At 52.2% G+C, this 17,378-nt stretch overlaps 2 protein-coding genes across 25 annotated transcripts in view; both read left to right on the forward strand.

The window, feature by feature from the left end:
* The window catches only part of LOC101042315 (microtubule actin crosslinking factor 1), a 393,287-nt gene extending 388,468 nt beyond the window's left edge, over positions 1-4,819 (forward strand). For all 24 annotated transcript variants that reach the window (XM_074380572.1, XM_074380574.1, XM_074380570.1 and 21 more), the window contains 2 exons: positions 2,455-2,584; positions 3,344-4,819. In XM_074380572.1, coding sequence (XP_074236673.1) covers positions 2,455-2,584; positions 3,344-3,600 — 387 coding nt within the window. In that variant the 3' untranslated portion in view covers positions 3,601-4,819. The remainder of the gene's footprint in view (positions 1-2,454; positions 2,585-3,343) is intronic.
* Positions 4,820-9,375: 4,556 nt separating this feature from the next.
* Positions 9,376-17,378, forward strand: part of LOC101033727 (bone morphogenetic protein 8B) — a 33,404-nt gene continuing 25,401 nt past the window's right edge. Inside the window, exon 1 of the mRNA XM_039473560.2 lies at positions 9,376-10,014. Within this exon, the coding sequence (XP_039329494.1) occupies positions 9,681-10,014 (334 nt within the window). The 5' untranslated portion in view covers positions 9,376-9,680. The remainder of the gene's footprint in view (positions 10,015-17,378) is intronic.

Here is a 17,378-nt window from a genome sequence, read left to right on the forward strand (position 1 = left end):
TGGTTTAGAACATGATGTGGGGACCTACTGCCACTAAATCCAGACTCCCTGCTTATCTTGCTTTTCTTCTTTCCTTAATGGCCCCAGTTTCATACAATTCTCAGAAGTTCTGTTTTAAATTTTAGATGTTTAATGATGAAGTACAAGTTCTCATACAATGCTGATAAATCAGGCTTGTCCTGAGGTTTTATTTTCTGTTTCATTTCATGTTGAGGTTTTATCTTTCCTTACTTACTTGTGTTCTGTAGCCAGGCCATCTCCTGACTTGGAATCCTAGTCTGGGGTCTAGCTGTGGTCTTTCCAGCAGCAGTGCTCAGGAACAATAACTTCTGAAACTGGTGCTCTTCCTCCTATGTGGGCCACGAAAGCCTATGCTTGTCGCTTATGCTTTTTCTTTACAAATTTAAGAAATACAGCAAACACAATGAGATGGGTTGCTTTTCTCTTCTATTTGCATAAATGTCTTAAAGGTCCTGGAAAACAATTTACATAATTGATTTCAAAGAAAAATTAGAATGGCATGCTGTAGCATGTGGCATAAATGATTTTTTTTTTTTTTTCATTTTTTTAAAAAGCTAAGTAGAGACAAGTTCAAATAATGGATGTTTAAAACATTTAAGGATCAGCCTGGCCAACATGGCAAAACCCCATCTCTACTAAAAATACAAAAATTAGCCAGGTGTAGTGGCAGGCGCCTGTTGTCCTAGCTACTGGGGAGGCTGAGGCTGGAGATCACTTACCCTGGAGGGCAGAGGTTGCAGTGAGCCAAGATCGTGCCACTGCACTCCAGCCTGGGCAACAGAGCGAGACTATCTAAAAAAACAAACAAAAAACAACAAAACCCACACAGATTTAAGGCTGGATATGGTGGCTCACCCCTGTAATCCCAGTACTTTATGAGGCAGAGGGTAGGCGGATCGCCTGAGCCCATGAGTTCAGGACCAGCCTAGGCAACATGGAGAAACCCCATCTCTACAAAAAAATACAAAAATAAGCCAGCTACTAGGGAGGCCAAGGTGGAGGATTGCTTGAGTCTGGGAGGTTGAGGGTGCAATAAGCCATGAAGTATGCCACTGCTCTCTAGCCTGGGTGATGGAGTGAGACTCTGTCTTTTAAAAAAAAAAAAAAAAAAAAGAACCCACACATTAAAAATACTCTTTTAAGTCCTCCAGTTAAGTCTACTATCTAAAAAAACAAAAATCACTCAAATAGGAAACACAGCACCTATTGGTAGCAGTGATAATATTATATAGCTCTTTTCCAATTTGGGAAATGTTTCTATACATCATTTATTCATTCAACAAGTTTTTAATGAGTTCCTCTTCTGTACAATTTTACATGCTGAGAATGTGAGAATGAACAAAACAAAATCCCTGCTTTTATGGAGTTGATGCTTTAATGCAGGAGAGGCAAGCAACAAACAAGTAATATCATACTTAAGGCAGTGATGAGTACTATGCAGAACACAGGAAGCAGGGGAGAGAATAGAAATGTACAAGCAGTGTTGTAAGTAGTGAGGCAAGACCTCTCTACTAAGGTCATCCTTTGAATAGAGCCCCTACAGGGAATGAGGGGGTGAACCACACATGTATCTGGGATGAGCTTGGGGAGTGGTGATTGTGCAGCAACAGTCCAGGCAAAACGAACAGCAGGGGGATAAGACTTGGGGACCCTTGCTGGGCCATTGGAGGAACAGCAAGGAAGCCAGTGTGGCTGAGATGGACTGATGAGGAGTGTGGGAGAAATGAAATCGGAGAGGCAGGATTTAATCCCTGATTTCCCAAGAGAGAAGCAAAGACACTGGTGTTAATTTACATCAGTCTCAGAACCCAGACTCAGACCCAGATCTCCTAGCTCTTCATGCACAGACTTGTTCCTGATGTCTCAGTTGCACAATCGTGTACTTCTCATAGTTTATTTGATCCACAAGTAAAGTAATTTTATCTGCATTTTACGAGTAAGGATAATGACTATAAGATCTTGACTAAAGTTACAGCACCTACTTAGTGTTAAGAGATTGGAGTAATACTTGAATCTCCATATTAAATAGATGGGGCTGGGCTAAAACTCATTTAAAATTTTTAACCCCAAAATCTTTATACCCAGGATTATTTGGATTTCTTTTTCCTTTACTAATTCACCATAATTGTTTGTTGTAACTATTATAATCTTAGTATCTGAGGATTTTTTTTTTTCATTTCCATTGGAAATTAGTAGAACAGAAGGTATTTGAAGATATTTTGAAATTTTTAATTGGAACATAAAACTTTTATTTTGGGAATCATCAAAATATATGGCCTAGGGTACTTTCAAGAGAAATCTTTGTTTTCCTGGACTTTTAATTTGCTTTTCAATTGATCAAATATAAGGAGGTATAAGGCGACCCTTTAAAGTTGAATTTCTAGCAAGACTTTACCAAGTAAAATATGACCTTTTTTTTTATTTTTTTTTAAGGTTATCCCATCATCAGGTAGCAAGTTGAAACGACCAACACCAACTTTTCATTCTAGTCGGACATCTCTTGCTGGTGACACCAGCAATAGTTCTTCCCCGGCCTCCACAGGTGCCAAAACTAATCGGGCAGGTAAGTACCTGCCCCATGACCTATAAGTCAGGCTGAGAATTTGGAAACAACAGCCTATGTGGAATGTTTCACTGCTCCCAAGGAGCCAGTAATGAGAGTAGCATTTAGTGTGATGCCCAGAAAGACAGACCTGCAGATGCTCAAGTGACCTTTACCTTTTCTGTCATTACAACTAGCTTTAAGCTTTCCTTCTGAGATGAGATGCTTCCACAGCCAAAGCTGGGCCATGCGTTCTCATCAGAAATGATCACATTTAAGAGAATGTGAAAGGAAATATGGGTCTTCCTCAGTGTTGGGAAGAGCAGCTTGCAAGTAATGTTTCCAGCACCTCATATTTATTATGGCTGCTGTTGAACCGAGAAAGGCAGGGAAAGATCACATCTGTTCCCCTGCTGCTATTCCTCATGGGAAACTAGGAATCCGGCTTCATTTCCTGGCTGGCAGCTTCCCATCATTTTGCCTCTATCCGTCCTGCCCTGTATTGAGGTGGTTGAGCAGCCCTGCTTGCCTCCAGTCGGGGCATGGAAGGTAACAGTGCTGCTCATAGAAGTGGCTTTCCAGTCCCCAGGAGGCAGCTTAAGTAGAATCACAAAGCCAGAAAAGGCTTCAGTAACTTCTGTATAGATGAGGAAACTGAGGTGCAAAAAGGCTGTGAGATTCACTTAAGATCACACAGGATCAGAACCCTAGCCTCTGCTCCCTTGTTCTTCTACCCCAGGCCGTCTCCATTAAGTCCGCTCTTTTATTCTTGAATTCCAGACCCTAAAAAGTCAGCCAGTCGCCCTGGGAGTCGGGCTGGGAGTCGAGCCGGGAGTCGAGCCAGCAGCCGGCGAGGAAGCGACGCCTCTGACTTTGACCTCTTAGAGACGCAGTCTGCTTGTTCTGACACTTCAGAAAGCAGCGCTGCAGGGGGCCAAGGCAACTCCAGGAGGGGGCTAAACAAACCTTCCAAAATCCCAACCATGTCTAAGAAGACCACCACTGCCTCCCCCAGGACTCCAGGTCCCAAGCGATAACACTATCCAAGCACCCCCAAGCCACTATCTACTTTGAATCCTGCTCCATACATTGGGTGTATATTTATCCTGAACGGGAGAAGTTATATTGTTAAAAGTGTAAAAGAATAATTGTGTTATGAAGCTGCCTTATTTTTTTTTCTTTTTGTAAGTTACTATTTTCATGTGAATATTTATGTAGATAAAATTTGCCTCCTGGTAACCCTGTAATGGATGGGGCCCAGAAATGAAATATTTGAGAAAAACAAGTGAAAAGGTCAAGATACAAATGTGTATTTAAGGAAAAAAAAAAAAAAAGCCTATTAATAGGGTTTTCTGCGCGGTGCAGGGTTGTAAACCTGCTTTATCTTTTAGGATTATTCCTAAATGCATCTTCTTTATAAACTTGACTTGCTATCTCAGCAAGATAAATTATATTAAAAAAAAAAAATCCTGCAGTGTTTAAGGAACTCTTTTTTTTGTAAATCACAGACACCTCAATTAGCAAAAACTGAAGGGAGGGCACTTAAAATTGCTTTTTCCATTGTTTAATGTTGTGTGATTTTTAGCTAAAGAGAGGGAACCTCATCTAAGTAACATTTGCACATGATACAGCAAAAGGAGTTCATTGCAATACTGTCTTTGGATATTGTTTCAGTACTGGGTGTTTAAAGGACATTTAAATAGCTGCTAGAATTCAGGGGTAAATGTAACTGTTCAGAAAACGTCAGAACATTTGGGGTTTTAAACTGATTTGTTGCTCCCTATCCAGCCTAGACACCAGTAACTCTTGTGTTCACCAGGACCCAGACCCTTCACAAGGGATAGGCTCCTTGGTGGCACTGTGAATTACAGATTTGTTTTATCTACTTTTTTTTTGCTATTTATTTAAATGGTCGATCAACTTCCCATAGACTGAGGAATGAATTCCACGAGCCTGTTCTGAAAATTCGGACATAAGACACACACTTGCCCGTCCTTTAATGGAGTTCACCAGCACACTTGTTAACCAGTCCCGTTTGCTTTTGTCTTTTTTTGTGCGTAATAAAGTCAACTGACCAAGTGACCATGAAGAGGGGCTGTCTAGGGCTCCCGTTTTTTTTAGCTGCTGTTCTTCAGCTCCGACCATGTTGCTGTGTGATTATCTCAATTGGTTTTAATTGAGGCAGAAACTGAAGCTCTACCAATGAACTGTTTAAAAACAAGACACTTTTGTATTAAAATTGCTTGCAGTAACAAATATTTTGGATTTCCTGATTTTCTTTTCAATCGTTACCTTATCTATAAATGTTATCATGGGATATCCTCATGTTGTCAGGACTTAAATGCATTATGCAAATCAAAATATCTTGATGGACAAATTATAGATTTTCTTTTATTTTATCCTTAATTTTGTTTAATACGGCTGGGCATGGTGGCTTACGCCCGTAATCTCACCACTATGGGAGGCAGAGGCAGGAGGATCATTTGAGTTCAGGAGTTTGAGACCATCCGGGGAAACTGTAACTGCTAAAACTTAAGCATGGTGGCAACATGCCTGTAGTCCCAACTACTAGAAAGGTTAAAGTGGGAGGAGCACTTGGGCGTGGGAAGTCGAGTCTAGCCTGGGTGACACAGCGAGACCCTGTCTCAAAAAAAAAAAGAACAGAATATTAACGTGAACGTGTAGGGTATCTGTCCCACTTACGTGATTAAACAAATACAATTATGTAAAAAGATAGATACTAGAAATCATGGAAATCCTGGGGTCTGGGAGAATGGGACCAATTTTTCACACTGTCACAGCATGTTGAGATTTCTGATTAAATGATGGAATTTCAGAGGTGGAAGCAAAATTGGCCATCAAATCTAGCTCCTTTGTTTTATAGATGGAGAAACGGATGGGAAAGTAGAAAGTAATTTCCCTGAGCTCATGAAATGACTAAATGACAGAAGCGAACCTTGAATCCAATCCTCAGCTCCCCATTCAAGGCTGGCACTTCTGTTTCCTCCAGCCTCGTCAGCTTTATAACAGAACAGCCAAATGTTAACTTAGTAACAACAATAAAAGGGCTAGAGGCTTTGGAGGTAAAGGGGCTGAAACTCATGCCACCTGTGTTCTTGGTCATTAGGCTGCATTCCTTATGTGGGCATGTGGTGAAATCGATTTATGTTTGCCAAAGCTGTTTTAGGCCAAATCTCCATATTAAAAGGAATTTGGAGCCTAATGGATTCTGAAGGAAGTGCTTACTTTGTTCTTCATGGACCTGAGTAACTTCAAGCTGCCAGGACTTTGTACAAGAGAGTGTTTTCACCCTAATTTGCTTCCCCTTCTAGGCCTCTTAGCAGCAGAAGCATGCGAGACCAGCTTGACTTCCATCTTCCCAAATTCTGGACTGTGGTCCAGAATCTTACCAAGTAATTAAGGTTTTCTGGGGTTTTGTGGCAAAGCTCAGCTGGCAGTGACACCAACAAAAAGGGGATTTCCTTTTTTTTTTTTTTTTTTTTTTTTTTTTGAGACAGGATCTCACTCTGTCACCCAGACTGCAGTGCAGTGCAGTGCAGTGCAGTGGCACAATCTCAGCTCACTGCAACCTCCGCCTCCCAGGCTCAAGCGATTCTCCTGCTTCAGCCTCCTGAGTAGCTGGGGTTACAGGTGCACGCCACCATGCCTGGCTAAAAATAGTGCATTTCCATCTGCACACTAGACCATATAGGAAATGAAGAGATACTAGGAAAAGGGTTAAAGTATAATTACAGGCCTGGCCCACACCTGTAATCCCAGCACTCTGGGAGGCTGAGGTGGGTGGTTCACCTGAGGTCAAAAGTTTGAGACCAGCCTGGTAAACATGGTGAAACCCTGTCTCTACTAAAAATGCAAAAATTAGCCAGGTGCAGTGGCGGGTGCCTGTAATCCCAGCTATTTGGGAAGGCTGAGGTAGGACAATTGCTTGAATCTGGGAGGTGGAGGTTGCAGTGAGCCAAGATTGTGCCATTGCACTCCAGCCTGGCTGAAGAGTAAATTCCATTTCAAAAAAAGTATAATCACAGTCCTGTGACAGAAATGCTAAATGAGGAATGCAAATTTGGTGTCTGCTGGGACCTTGAATGATGCAATAACACTGCTTACCTTAAGGCAGTGATTGTGCTAAGTGCTATGTATACATTCTCACTAAATACCCTTAACAGTTCTATGATCATTAGCCCCCTTTTCTTGACGAGACACTGAACCTCAGAGAGGTTAAGATCACAGAGTTGCCAGGTGGCTGAGGAAAGCCCTTGCTCGGACACTGCTTTCTCCTAGAAACCTATTCTACTTCAGTTCCCTTCCAGTCCTAGTGTTCTGGGATTCCACTCACACATCACCTGCTCCTACTTCCCAGCAAATCTGCCCTTCCAGACACTTTGCTAGCTCCTCTGTGGGAGCACAGCTTTCATGCTGCCTTTGGAAGTTACTGTGTTCACCAGCTATCACTCCTGTTGCTATGGGGGCTGTTCAGGGGCAGAGGGCTTGTCTGCTCCATCTGTGGCTCAGGTCACAGCACAGAGCAGCCCACAGTGGTTGTTGCTGAATTGAATCGTGTGCTGAGGCCCTTGCAATGGCTAAAATCTGCAGTTTAGTTGTATAGGAATGTGAAGCCCGTTGTTTAAAGGACACAGCTCTATTTCCACTCATCCTAAATTGAGAAATGATTTTAGTTATAAGAATCAGCCCAGCACTGGTCAGCTTACAGACTAGCTGGGAGGCCAGCATTGCACAAAATAAACTCAAGCGACTTTTACAGCCTGCATCTAGGGCCTCAGGTGATGTGCTGTGGACTCAAAAGGGGCATGCAGAGAGGACAGTGAAGGGAGTGTGGGCAGGAGATTCTGAAACTGACCAAGATGACATGGGGACAAAGCCGTGTGGATTCAGCCTCCGAAACAGCTTTCACCTCTGCCTATCCACCCCATCACCATTAGAGGCTAATTGTCATTGTACCAACCCCCACATCCGATTATTGTGCCTGACTCCAACTGCAGGGCCCTCACTCCAGTCTCCCTCTGATCCATATTCCGCTCTGCTTCCATGCTCTGGTCTTGAGTGCTTTCAACGTTTATTCTGAATTATCCTTAGTTCAGTATCCTGGGACAGTCCTCAGTCTGAGGAGTAGCCTGGGCCTCAAGGTGGTGGCGTCCCCATCTGCAGGGCTGGAGCCGCAGCAGGTGGTGCACGGGGGCGCTTCTGGGACCGCGCAGAAAATTTACGGGCAGTGTGAAAATCTATCTGTTGGGTAAAAGACAAATTAGGCATGTGTTTAAGGCACCAGCAAATGATTGTTCAGATTAAGAATTTGATACAGAAAATTTTTTTGAAGTGATGCCTTCAAAATGTGATTTTGGAGGCGTTATACACTTGCTTGGAGGTTTAATCTTCAATCCACATGGAGGTCACCATAATCCCTGGTGCCCAGGGCCCTTGTCTAGCCCCTGGAAAAAGGGACCCTTTGCAGTCCCTCCCTTGCCAGTCCCTCCAGCCTCGGCCCATTCCCCCTGGGCTCTCTACGCTCCACTGAGCAGCTGCCCACCTGCCCCAGTCCAGCTCCAGTGCTGTGACCTGGCATAAGTCCCTTAACCGCTGTGTGCCTCAGTTTCCTCATTTGTTAATAAATGGTATGTACCCCCTAACAATGTGTGAGCATTACAGAAATGACACGGGACACGCACTTAGAACGTGCCTCTCACGTGGCAAGTGCTGACTGTTACATGCCATTATTAGGCTCCCCAGCCGGGGTCTCAGGGCCTTGGCACAAGCTCTTCCCACTCTGCCTGGAGCACTTTCCTCCACTGACCTTTCCTGGCGCTCCAGGTCAACTCCAGCAGCTTTCCCAGGGCAGTCTAGGTGCCTTCCTGTTCCGCAACGCCTGAACCACACATGAATAAATAAGGAGAGAGCGCGCCCAGGGAAGAGCAGGGTGTGCAGAAAGGGGCTGAGTCAGTCTAGGCGTTTCCGCGAGGATCCTTCTCCTGCCAGGCCTGCACTGGGGCCGTGGCACTGAGAAGATGTGCACAGGTGGCTCTCAGGTGCTCGGGAAGTGCCCCAGAGCTCCTGGCCTGGCTGGAGGCTGGAGGCCGAGTCTCCTCCGCGAAGCTGGATCAGTACCGGGGGCGCAGGGCGTGCAGCGAGGGCTGCCCGGTGCATGCAGGAGCCAGGTGGGGGGGCGTGGGAACGAGCTGCGGAGCACGTGCCGGGAAGTAGGCGCCCGCAGCAGCGCACGAAGGGGCCGCGGGGAAGGCGCCAGGAGGCGGTGAGGTGCCGTGGTGGACGGAACCCGGGCCGGCTGCTGCGGGCAGAGGAACGTGCCCCACCCTCGGGGCTTGGCTGGCACCGCCTGGCCTCCAGACAGGGCTGCGGACGCGTGTCGAGCCCGGTGGCTATCCCCGCATACCACGGCGGGGCGGCCGGGTGGCACCACTGGCGGGACCCGGAGTCGGGTCCTGCTTTCCGGGCACGGCGCCGCAGCCCTAGGATCTCTGCGCCGAGGCCCGCGACCAGAGCCACGACGGCCCTGATCTCGTTGACGCCCTTGCTGCGGACCCCTCGCCCGGGCCGCCCACCTGCCACGCCCAGGTCGCACCTCGTGGTCGCCCCACCCGCAACACGGGCCGCCGCCACTGGTCCCCTCGCGGGCGTGGCCACCGCGCCCTGGCCCCGCCCCCGCGCCCCCATTGGTCGGGCCGGGGGGGGGCGGGCGGCACCGACGGCTGGGCCGGGGCAGGGACTCGCGGGAATCTCACCGCCCCGGTCGCTGCCTGAGCTCGCCCGTCGCGCGTCGCCCCTGCGCTGCACGGACCGCGGCCACAGCCGGACAGGCGGGCACTGCGGCGACAGACGGATTGGCGGACAGTCCCAGCCCGCGGAGTAGCCCCGGCCTCGAGGCCCTGGCGTCCGCGTCCGCTCGGCCGGGAGCCTGGGCAGGTGCCGCGCGGGAGGCGCTCCGGGGACCGCGCTGAGTCCGCAGACGCCGCCCGCCGGGTCCCACTGACCGCCGAGCCCAGGACCCCGCTCGCCGTCGGGGCGTCCCCGGGCCCAGGGGCTGCCGCGGAGCCGATGCGCGCCCGCTGAGCACCCCCGGCCCACCATGGCCGCGCGCCCCCGCCCGCTCTGGCTCTTGGGCCTGGCGCTGTGCGCGCTGAGCGGGGGCGGCCCCGGCCCACGACTCCCTCCCGGCTGTCCCCAGCGGCGTCTGGGCGCCCGCGAGCGCCGGGACGTTCAGCGCGAGATCCTGGCTGTGCTCGGGCTGCCCGGGCGGCCCCGGCCCCGCGCGCCACCCGCCGCTTCCCGGCTGCCGGCGTCCGCGCCGCTCTTCATGCTGGACCTGTACCACGCCATGGCCAGCGACGACGACGAGGACGGCGCGCCCCCGGAGCGGCGCCTGGGCCGCGCCGACCTGGTCATGAGCTTCGTCAACATGGGTGAGTGCGGCCGCCCGCGCTCCGCGGGGACCCTCGGAGTGAGCTGGCTGCAGGGGAGAGTGCGTGCGTCCGCGGGCTGTGCTGGGCCCTGGCCGAACTGGGAGTCACAGGCAGTGGACGCGACCCCCAGGGGAGTGCGACCGCCGTGGCCAGGGAAGGTCTAAGGGTCCTGGGGCACTCTGGGCTGCGGGGTGGTCAGGAGCGGGGTGGGGGGAACTGTGGACTCCCAGGGGAGTCCTTCACCCTGCCTTCACCTGCACCAAACGCACCCAGGTGAAGGCAGTAAGAATCAGGTGATGGTCTTGCCCACCTGGGCAGCCCGGGGAAGACAGCCTGGTCCTGGGGAGACAGGTGAGTAAACAAGGCCAGGATGCTGTCACTGTGATAAGGGCAGTACTGAGGAGAGGGCCAAAGTTCAGCGTGGAAACCTGTGGTCACATCATCAGAGTGACCAGAGCTGACCCGGTGCCCTGAGTCCACAGCAGGCTCTTCCCTGTGCGGAGCCTGGGTGGGGTGCGGCTGTCAGGGGAGCGGCTGGGAAAGGAGCAGACCCAGCTCGGTGGGGCAGGGACTGTGGCCTTGTCACCCTGGGCCCAGCCTCTGGGACGTGGCCTGGCGTGGGGTGAGTGTCTGGGCCTGTGGGATGGCCCAGTAGGCAGCTGGACCCACTTTGTTCTCCCAGGCAAAGCCTGGCTTTTCCTGTCTGCCAACATCTTCTATCAAACCCTGGAGCTATTTAGTCCTTAAAAGCTCAGAGATTTTTTTTGCAGTGCTAAACTCTTTGGTCTGTGGTCGTGTAGCGACTGTTGGTCAGGTCCCCCATCTGCCTTGCCTCCTGTCTGTGGCAAGTGACAAGCCGGGCTGTGGGGAGCTAAGGACAACAGCTCAGCCCGAGGTGGGGGAGCTGTGGGGCTGAGAGCAGGGAGAAGGTCCCTGCCGGCGTCTCCAGCCTCCCTCCACCGACAGCATCTTTCATTCTCCATCCTCACAGCTACCCTGGTAACAGCCAGGATCTGCATCCCCATCTCCCAGATGAGGACAGTGAGACTCAGAGAGGCAGCGCCATGCCTAAGATGGCACAGCTTCTATGCGGCTGAGCCAGGACAGACCCAGGAAGCCTGATTGTCCATCCAGTGCTCAAAGAGATGACATTTCTGTTGTCAGGTCAGGTTTTCAGGGTGCAGAGAGCTTTCTGAGGAGTCTGGTCCAAATAACCCAGGGCACTGAGCAGCAGCAGGTTTTGTGGGGCCCTCAGCCATTTGCTTCCTACACTAGGGCAGAAGAGGGCGTGGTTGAGCCTCTGCTCCCCGCCACTCAGAGCTGGTGGTGGGCTGAGGTGGGGGTCAGGCAGCAGGAGGCAGCCGTCCACCATCACTGAGCGCCCAGTGCCAGGCACAGGACTCTGGCCCATGGGATCTGGATGCCACCTTTCTAGTTAGAGGACAGGGTGGGGACGTGGGACAGAGGAGACCATCTGTGAAACTGGGGCTGGGGCTCTGTCATCAGGACAGGCTGGCCCTGGGCACAGGACCAAGAAGACTTGTGGATGGAGTCGCCCAAGAATGTCCCCTCGGGAGCCGCCCATCAGAATGAGTCACCACCCAGCCCACATCCTACCTCCCCTGGCATCCCCTGGGTCAAAGCATGCACAGCCTGGTCGGGGCTGTGGCTATGAATTGGGCAGGGGCTAGTCCTGCTGTGTGACGTTAGGGAAGTTCCTCACCCTCTCTGAGCCTTGGTTGCTCCTTGGAAAATGAGGTGCCTGGTGATCTGTCCTCAAGGTTGTTGTGTGATTGGTTGATAGAGGGGGAGGAGTAGAAAGCCTGTTCCTCTCCCCTCAGACGGTGAACCTGGACCTGGCCTCTGCTGACCCCAGGCCCTCCCAGCCATGACCTGGTTCCGAGGTGACAGGAACATCTCCACACGTCTTGTACACATGTGAAACCTAGAAACGGATTCTAAAAGCCAGACAAAAGGTGTGGCTTTTTTTTTAGAATGAAAATTAGCACGTGAACCTGTTTTTAGAATGAAAACTAGCACGTGAACTTTCACAGCCTTAGGATTCCTCATTTCATTCATGTGAGACTGTTTGCCAGCCCATGGGCTCAGGGAGGTTAAATGGCCAGCCCAGGGCCACACAGCACATCTGGGGTGAATCCACAGCTGTGGATTCCAAAGCCCAGCCTCTTCCCACATCAGCTCTGCCTGTTTCATTAAGACCCGGGGCCTCCTGCGCTGCGGGATTAACAGGCAGGTTGTTGTTAGTGGAAGCCCAGGCTGTGGGTGGGCACAGCCAGCTGTCAGAAGGGCCTTCTTTATTCTGATGTGCTAATTGCACTAGTGGAATTCTCTCAGAGTAGCTTTAACTGGCAACTACTGAGGCTGTGGCAGGGTGGGGGTAGACACATACCAGGATGCTCTCCGTGTTTGGAGGCCCCTGAAGGTCGGTGGCCCCAGAGGCCACCACGGGATCTAATAGCAGGGTCGCTGGGGTGTCACTGCCCACACCCAGGCTCCCACACCTGCTCCCTCCTGCTCCATCTCTCCTATCAGCCTCATCTGGCTCCCGAAAAGCCAGGCGTGGTACCCCTAGGCCCCAACTGTTGATGGCAGCCTGTGGGACCCAGAGAGTGGGGCTGTCACAGGCTCCCACCATGGCTCAGGCCTCTGTGCAAAGCCGGTGCTTTAGGAAGTCAAGCCTGCGTCCTGATGTTCAGAGCCTGCATTGGGAGGCCAGGGCTGGGGGCAGAGCCGGGGCCCTGCCTGGCCTGTCGTCCATATCAGCCTGTAGACCTGGGCTCTCTTGGGCAGGACAGTGACAGAGCAGGTGGATTCTGTCCCTGGTCTCTCTGTGCTCAGGGAGGGGAGAGCCCTGATCTGGGAGGCAGGACCCAGGTTCTTGTGCTGCCTGGGCCCACCATTAAGTCCTGCGTGTCCTGGGCAGCGGCCCTTCCCTTCCCTGGGCCTCTGCTTTCTTGTCCATTCTACAGTGATGGCATCAGAAAGGCAAGGTGCCTCCCACCCCTGACCCTGCGGCTCTGTGGCAGAGGCGTCTTCTCACAACACCGCCCATGCCCTGGCCCCAGTGTCTCAGGCCGGCCCGGCCCCTCCTGAGGGAGGAGGGATGGCAGGAAGGACCACCTCTGCACATTCCTCCCGAATCCTCCTCCGCCCACGTCAGCAGAGAGGCAGGTGCCCATGTTCCAGATTGAGAAACTGAGGCATAAGCAGGACTAGCAGGCAGAAGTCCAGCCAAGATCAGAATGCAGGCAGCTTCTCTTTCATCCTGATCCCTTCCTGCACCAGACAGATTTGTTCCCGTGGTCTCTGGTGGCCGTGGACAGGAGCGTTGATGAACTGAGCCTTCTGGGTTTGGGAGAATCAGGACTGAGTGGGAATTCAGGACCTGGCCTGGGTCCTGCTCTGCCCTTGCCAGCCATGTGACCTGGAAGGGTGTCACCGTCTCCGTGGGCCCCAGGGCCACTGCCTTTGGTTCTTTACTAGGGACTTCTTTCATTTTCCCATGCATTCATTCACCAAATAGCTATGTAGCACCTACCATGGGCCAGGCACAGTTGTAGTCACTGGGGATATAGCTATGAAGAAAGTAAAGTACCTGCCTTCAAGGAGACGACTTTCTAATTCGAAAGACACATAATACATACTTGAGCTCTAAAGGTACTTGTTGGGTGTGCTAGACAGTGATGCCCCATCTCGAAACAGGAGGGGCTGAACAGTAGCACTTCAGCCTGTAGCCCAGGCTGGGATGCAACGGCATGATCTCGGCTCACGGCAACCTCCGCCTCCCGGGTTCAAGTGATTCTCCTGGCTTAGCCTCCTGAGTAGCTGAGATTACAGACGCGCGCCACCACGCCCAGCTAACTTTTGTATTTTTAGTAGAGATGGGATTTCGCCATATTGGTCAGGCTGGTCTCAAACCCCTGACCTCATGATCCACCTCCCTCGGCCTCCCAAAGTGCTGGGATTACGGGCATGAGCCACCATGCCGGCCCACAGTCCATCCATTCTTATGGACATTTGGGTTGTGAATACTGTTATACACGTTCCTCAGTGCATACATTAAAGCAGGACTTCAGTCTTACATGTGTTGTTTGGGAGCTGTGCGACGCTGAGCAGCTTGCTGGAAGTCCCTGAGGCTCAGTTTCCACATATTCAAGACAATGTAAGTGAGCTGGCCTCCTGGGGTTGTGTGCAGTGTGGCCAGCTGGAGGCTGACACATAGTAGGAACTTCACAGATGGGGGCCAATCGATTGTGCCCCATTTCTGTGCCATTGCCCATTTGGAAGCCCCTTCATAGAATGCACTTTCCACCATTTTTGTTAGGTGAAAACCACCTAACTTTTAAATGAAGGTGGGTCAGGGTTTCCGTAAATCTCTCGGCTCCTGCCCCACAATCCCATAGGGACAGGCTCTTTCCAAACAGAAGTCCCACCTGCATTGCATGCACTTCTCTCAGGATTCCAGTCGCTTTCTGCCTGTGCGATCCAGGGGCACACCTAGCCCTTCTTTCTCCTACTCCTCAGCAACCCCGGAACAATCTGAGAACAGAGACCAAGTCTGACTCTTCCCCGAACCCCCCATGGTGCACACAGCCCCTGTGTGGCAGGAAGTTGAGGGAAAGAGGAGCCCAGCCGGAGGCAGGGAGCACAAAGAGCAGGGAGGAGCCTGGGCCTGGGCGGGTGGGACAGAGCAGGGCCGCCCTTCCTGTCTGTGTGGGGCCGATGATGGGTGCCGCAGCTCCCTGGGCCCTCCTCTGGGACCCTGAGTCCCCAAAGGGCCCTGCCTGGAGGAAGGTGGCTTCATGGGCATTCTCGGGTGTCTGTTGACAGGAGGGCCTTGTTGGCGGGTGACCCCCATCCTGATATGTGCCATTACCTCTGGGGCCACTTGTTTCACATTGGCCCCAAGTATGAACATCCATATCATAGGCCTCCAATCTGACACGTGATCCCGGAAACCCTCTGCCCCTCCTCGGCCTCAGTTTCCCCACCTCTGCAAGGTTGCCTGAAGGCCTTTCCAGCTCTGACCAAAGAACGTGCCCACCCCCTGCCTGCTGATGGGGGCTCCTGCAGGGTGAGGCACAGAGTGGGGAGGTTCACCCAGCCCCCCTCCTCCCAGAGCCTCTTCCCCACAGGCAAGAGAGGATGTGTCACCATCTTTCCAGAAAATTCCCACAGTTCAGTTCTTTCCTGGGATTTAACTGGAGGAATTGCATCTTTCTTGCTCACATCTCCTAGGATCTATTCTTGGCCTTGGCAGGCTTGATGTGGTGGCGTGTGTGGGTGTTCCCTTTTAATTTGGGGTCCAGAGTCGTCTGAGGCCGGACCGGTAATTATGAGAGCAGTGCCATATATGGAAACAGCCCTTGAAACAAGCCAGTGATGAGACCCGGCTGGAAATACCTCGACATGGAGCCCTGGGCCACCTCGAGGTGGTGCTGAGATTTCTGGGTGGGAGAAGCCTCTTCAGGACGCAGAACCAACAGGTCATGGGTCCTGCCCTCCCTTGGCCTGCAGAGGCTGTGGGGCCTGGGCCTTGTTTCGGGTCTGAAATGGGGTCTCCCTTCCCGCCTTTGCCGCCTGTGGGACCAGCCAGGCAGGCCTGGCCCATGTGCCCCGAGCTCTGGGGGAGCCACCATCCACCCTCAGGGGCCAGGCCGGGAGAGGAGGCAGGTCCACAGCAGCGGGAATGTTGGTGGCTTCTGATGCACTCACACGGGGACATGGCAGCCACACCCAGACTGACAGTGATACCCAGCCCAAACGGCTGTGGGTGCCAACCACGAAGCCGCTGTCCTGGGGACAAGCGGCCCACGGGAAGAAGGGCTGGGACAGCCCTGCTCTGGGGCCCTGGAACACGGTGGCCGATGAGCCACATGGGAGCCTCCGATGTCCACACATGGCTCGGTCCTTGCCCTCCAAGGGCTCGCTGTCCAGAGGAACAGTTGGACCAGAGACAGCAAGGCCTGGCATGGGGGCTGGGAGAGGCCAAAAGCCTGACCTGTGTGGGGTCTGAGGACCAGAGGCTTCTCAGCCAGACAGAGAGGGGCAGGCCGCCTGGGGAGTCTGGGGGAGATGTCTGTAGCCAGAAGGCACAAGACGCCCGGGGGACAGATGGCAGGGCTAGCACAGGGAGGGCCTGGCACACTCTTCCTGTGGGCACTTCGGGCCTGGGGAGGGTCTGAGGGGAGGCAGGATGGGTCACAGGCCACAGGATTCTGTTCTGAGCTGGAGGAAGAGGGTGTCTTTTGAAGTCCCACTTTTTGGTCAGAAATAAGACAGATTTAGGTTGTCTGGATGAGACTAAATTGCCCGGGGCACAAAAATAGCCAGGGCCCTTGTTGGTGTCGGGCTGACGGTCTCAGGGTTTGGCATCTGGAGGCTGGTGGCCATGCCCAGTGAGGGCCACCTCCTGCCCACAGTGGCCTTGAGGAGGAGGCTGAGGGCTCTGTGATTGTTTATTTTCCCAGAGCCACAGGAAGGTGGTTCAGAAAGGAGCCTTTTCTGTTTCCCATGTGCAGCTCCGTGGAAGGTGGCATTGTCTGTCCTGGACTCTGAGCCAAGCCCCCCAGCTGGTGTGTCTCAATGGAACTGGCTGTCACCAGTCCCTGCTGGCTGTAGAAAGGTCTACAGGTGCTCTATGGCCCAAGTGACTTCTCACCTCCCAAGCTCATGCACTGTAACAATATTGGTTGGCAGCAATTGACACTTTGAAGTTCTTCCCAAGTCTTTGAATCACTGTGCTGAGTTCTTGGAGGCTGAGAAACAGGAGTTCTTGGAGATGAACTGGCCTTGCCTGTCACCCCAACCTGCTCTCGTATACCTCGGCCCCTGACCGCTAGCTTCCAGCCACACCAGCCTCCTGCATGTCTCTCGAACACGCAGGGCCTCTGTGTCTGCTGTTGCCTCTGCCTAGGAGGCTGTACTCCACCTCCTCACACAACTGGTTCCTTCTACAGTCAAAACTATTTTTTCCCCTTACTTTCCAGGTGGTTTTTTTTGTTTTGTTTTGTTTCGTTTTTTAAGACAGAGTTTCATTCTGTCTTCCAGACTGGAGTGCAGTGTCGCAATTCTGGCTCACTGCAAACTGCCTTTCAAGTTCAATCAATTCTCCTGCCTCAGCCTCCCAAGTAGGTGGGATTACAGGCACCTGCATCACACCCAGCTGATTTTTGTATTCTTTTACTAGAGATGGGTTTTCACCATGTTGGCCAAGTTGGTCTTGAACTCCTGACCTCAGGTGATCCACCCACCTCGGCCTCCCAAAGTGCTGGAATTACAGGCGTGGCCACTATGCCTGGCCACTTTCCAGGTTTTAAACTAGTGAATGGATCCCTAGCATT

The sequence above is a fragment of the Saimiri boliviensis genome, chromosome 11 (assembly GCF_048565385.1).
Source record: "Saimiri boliviensis isolate mSaiBol1 chromosome 11, mSaiBol1.pri, whole genome shotgun sequence".
Lineage (NCBI taxonomy): Eukaryota > Metazoa > Chordata > Mammalia > Primates > Cebidae > Saimiri > Saimiri boliviensis.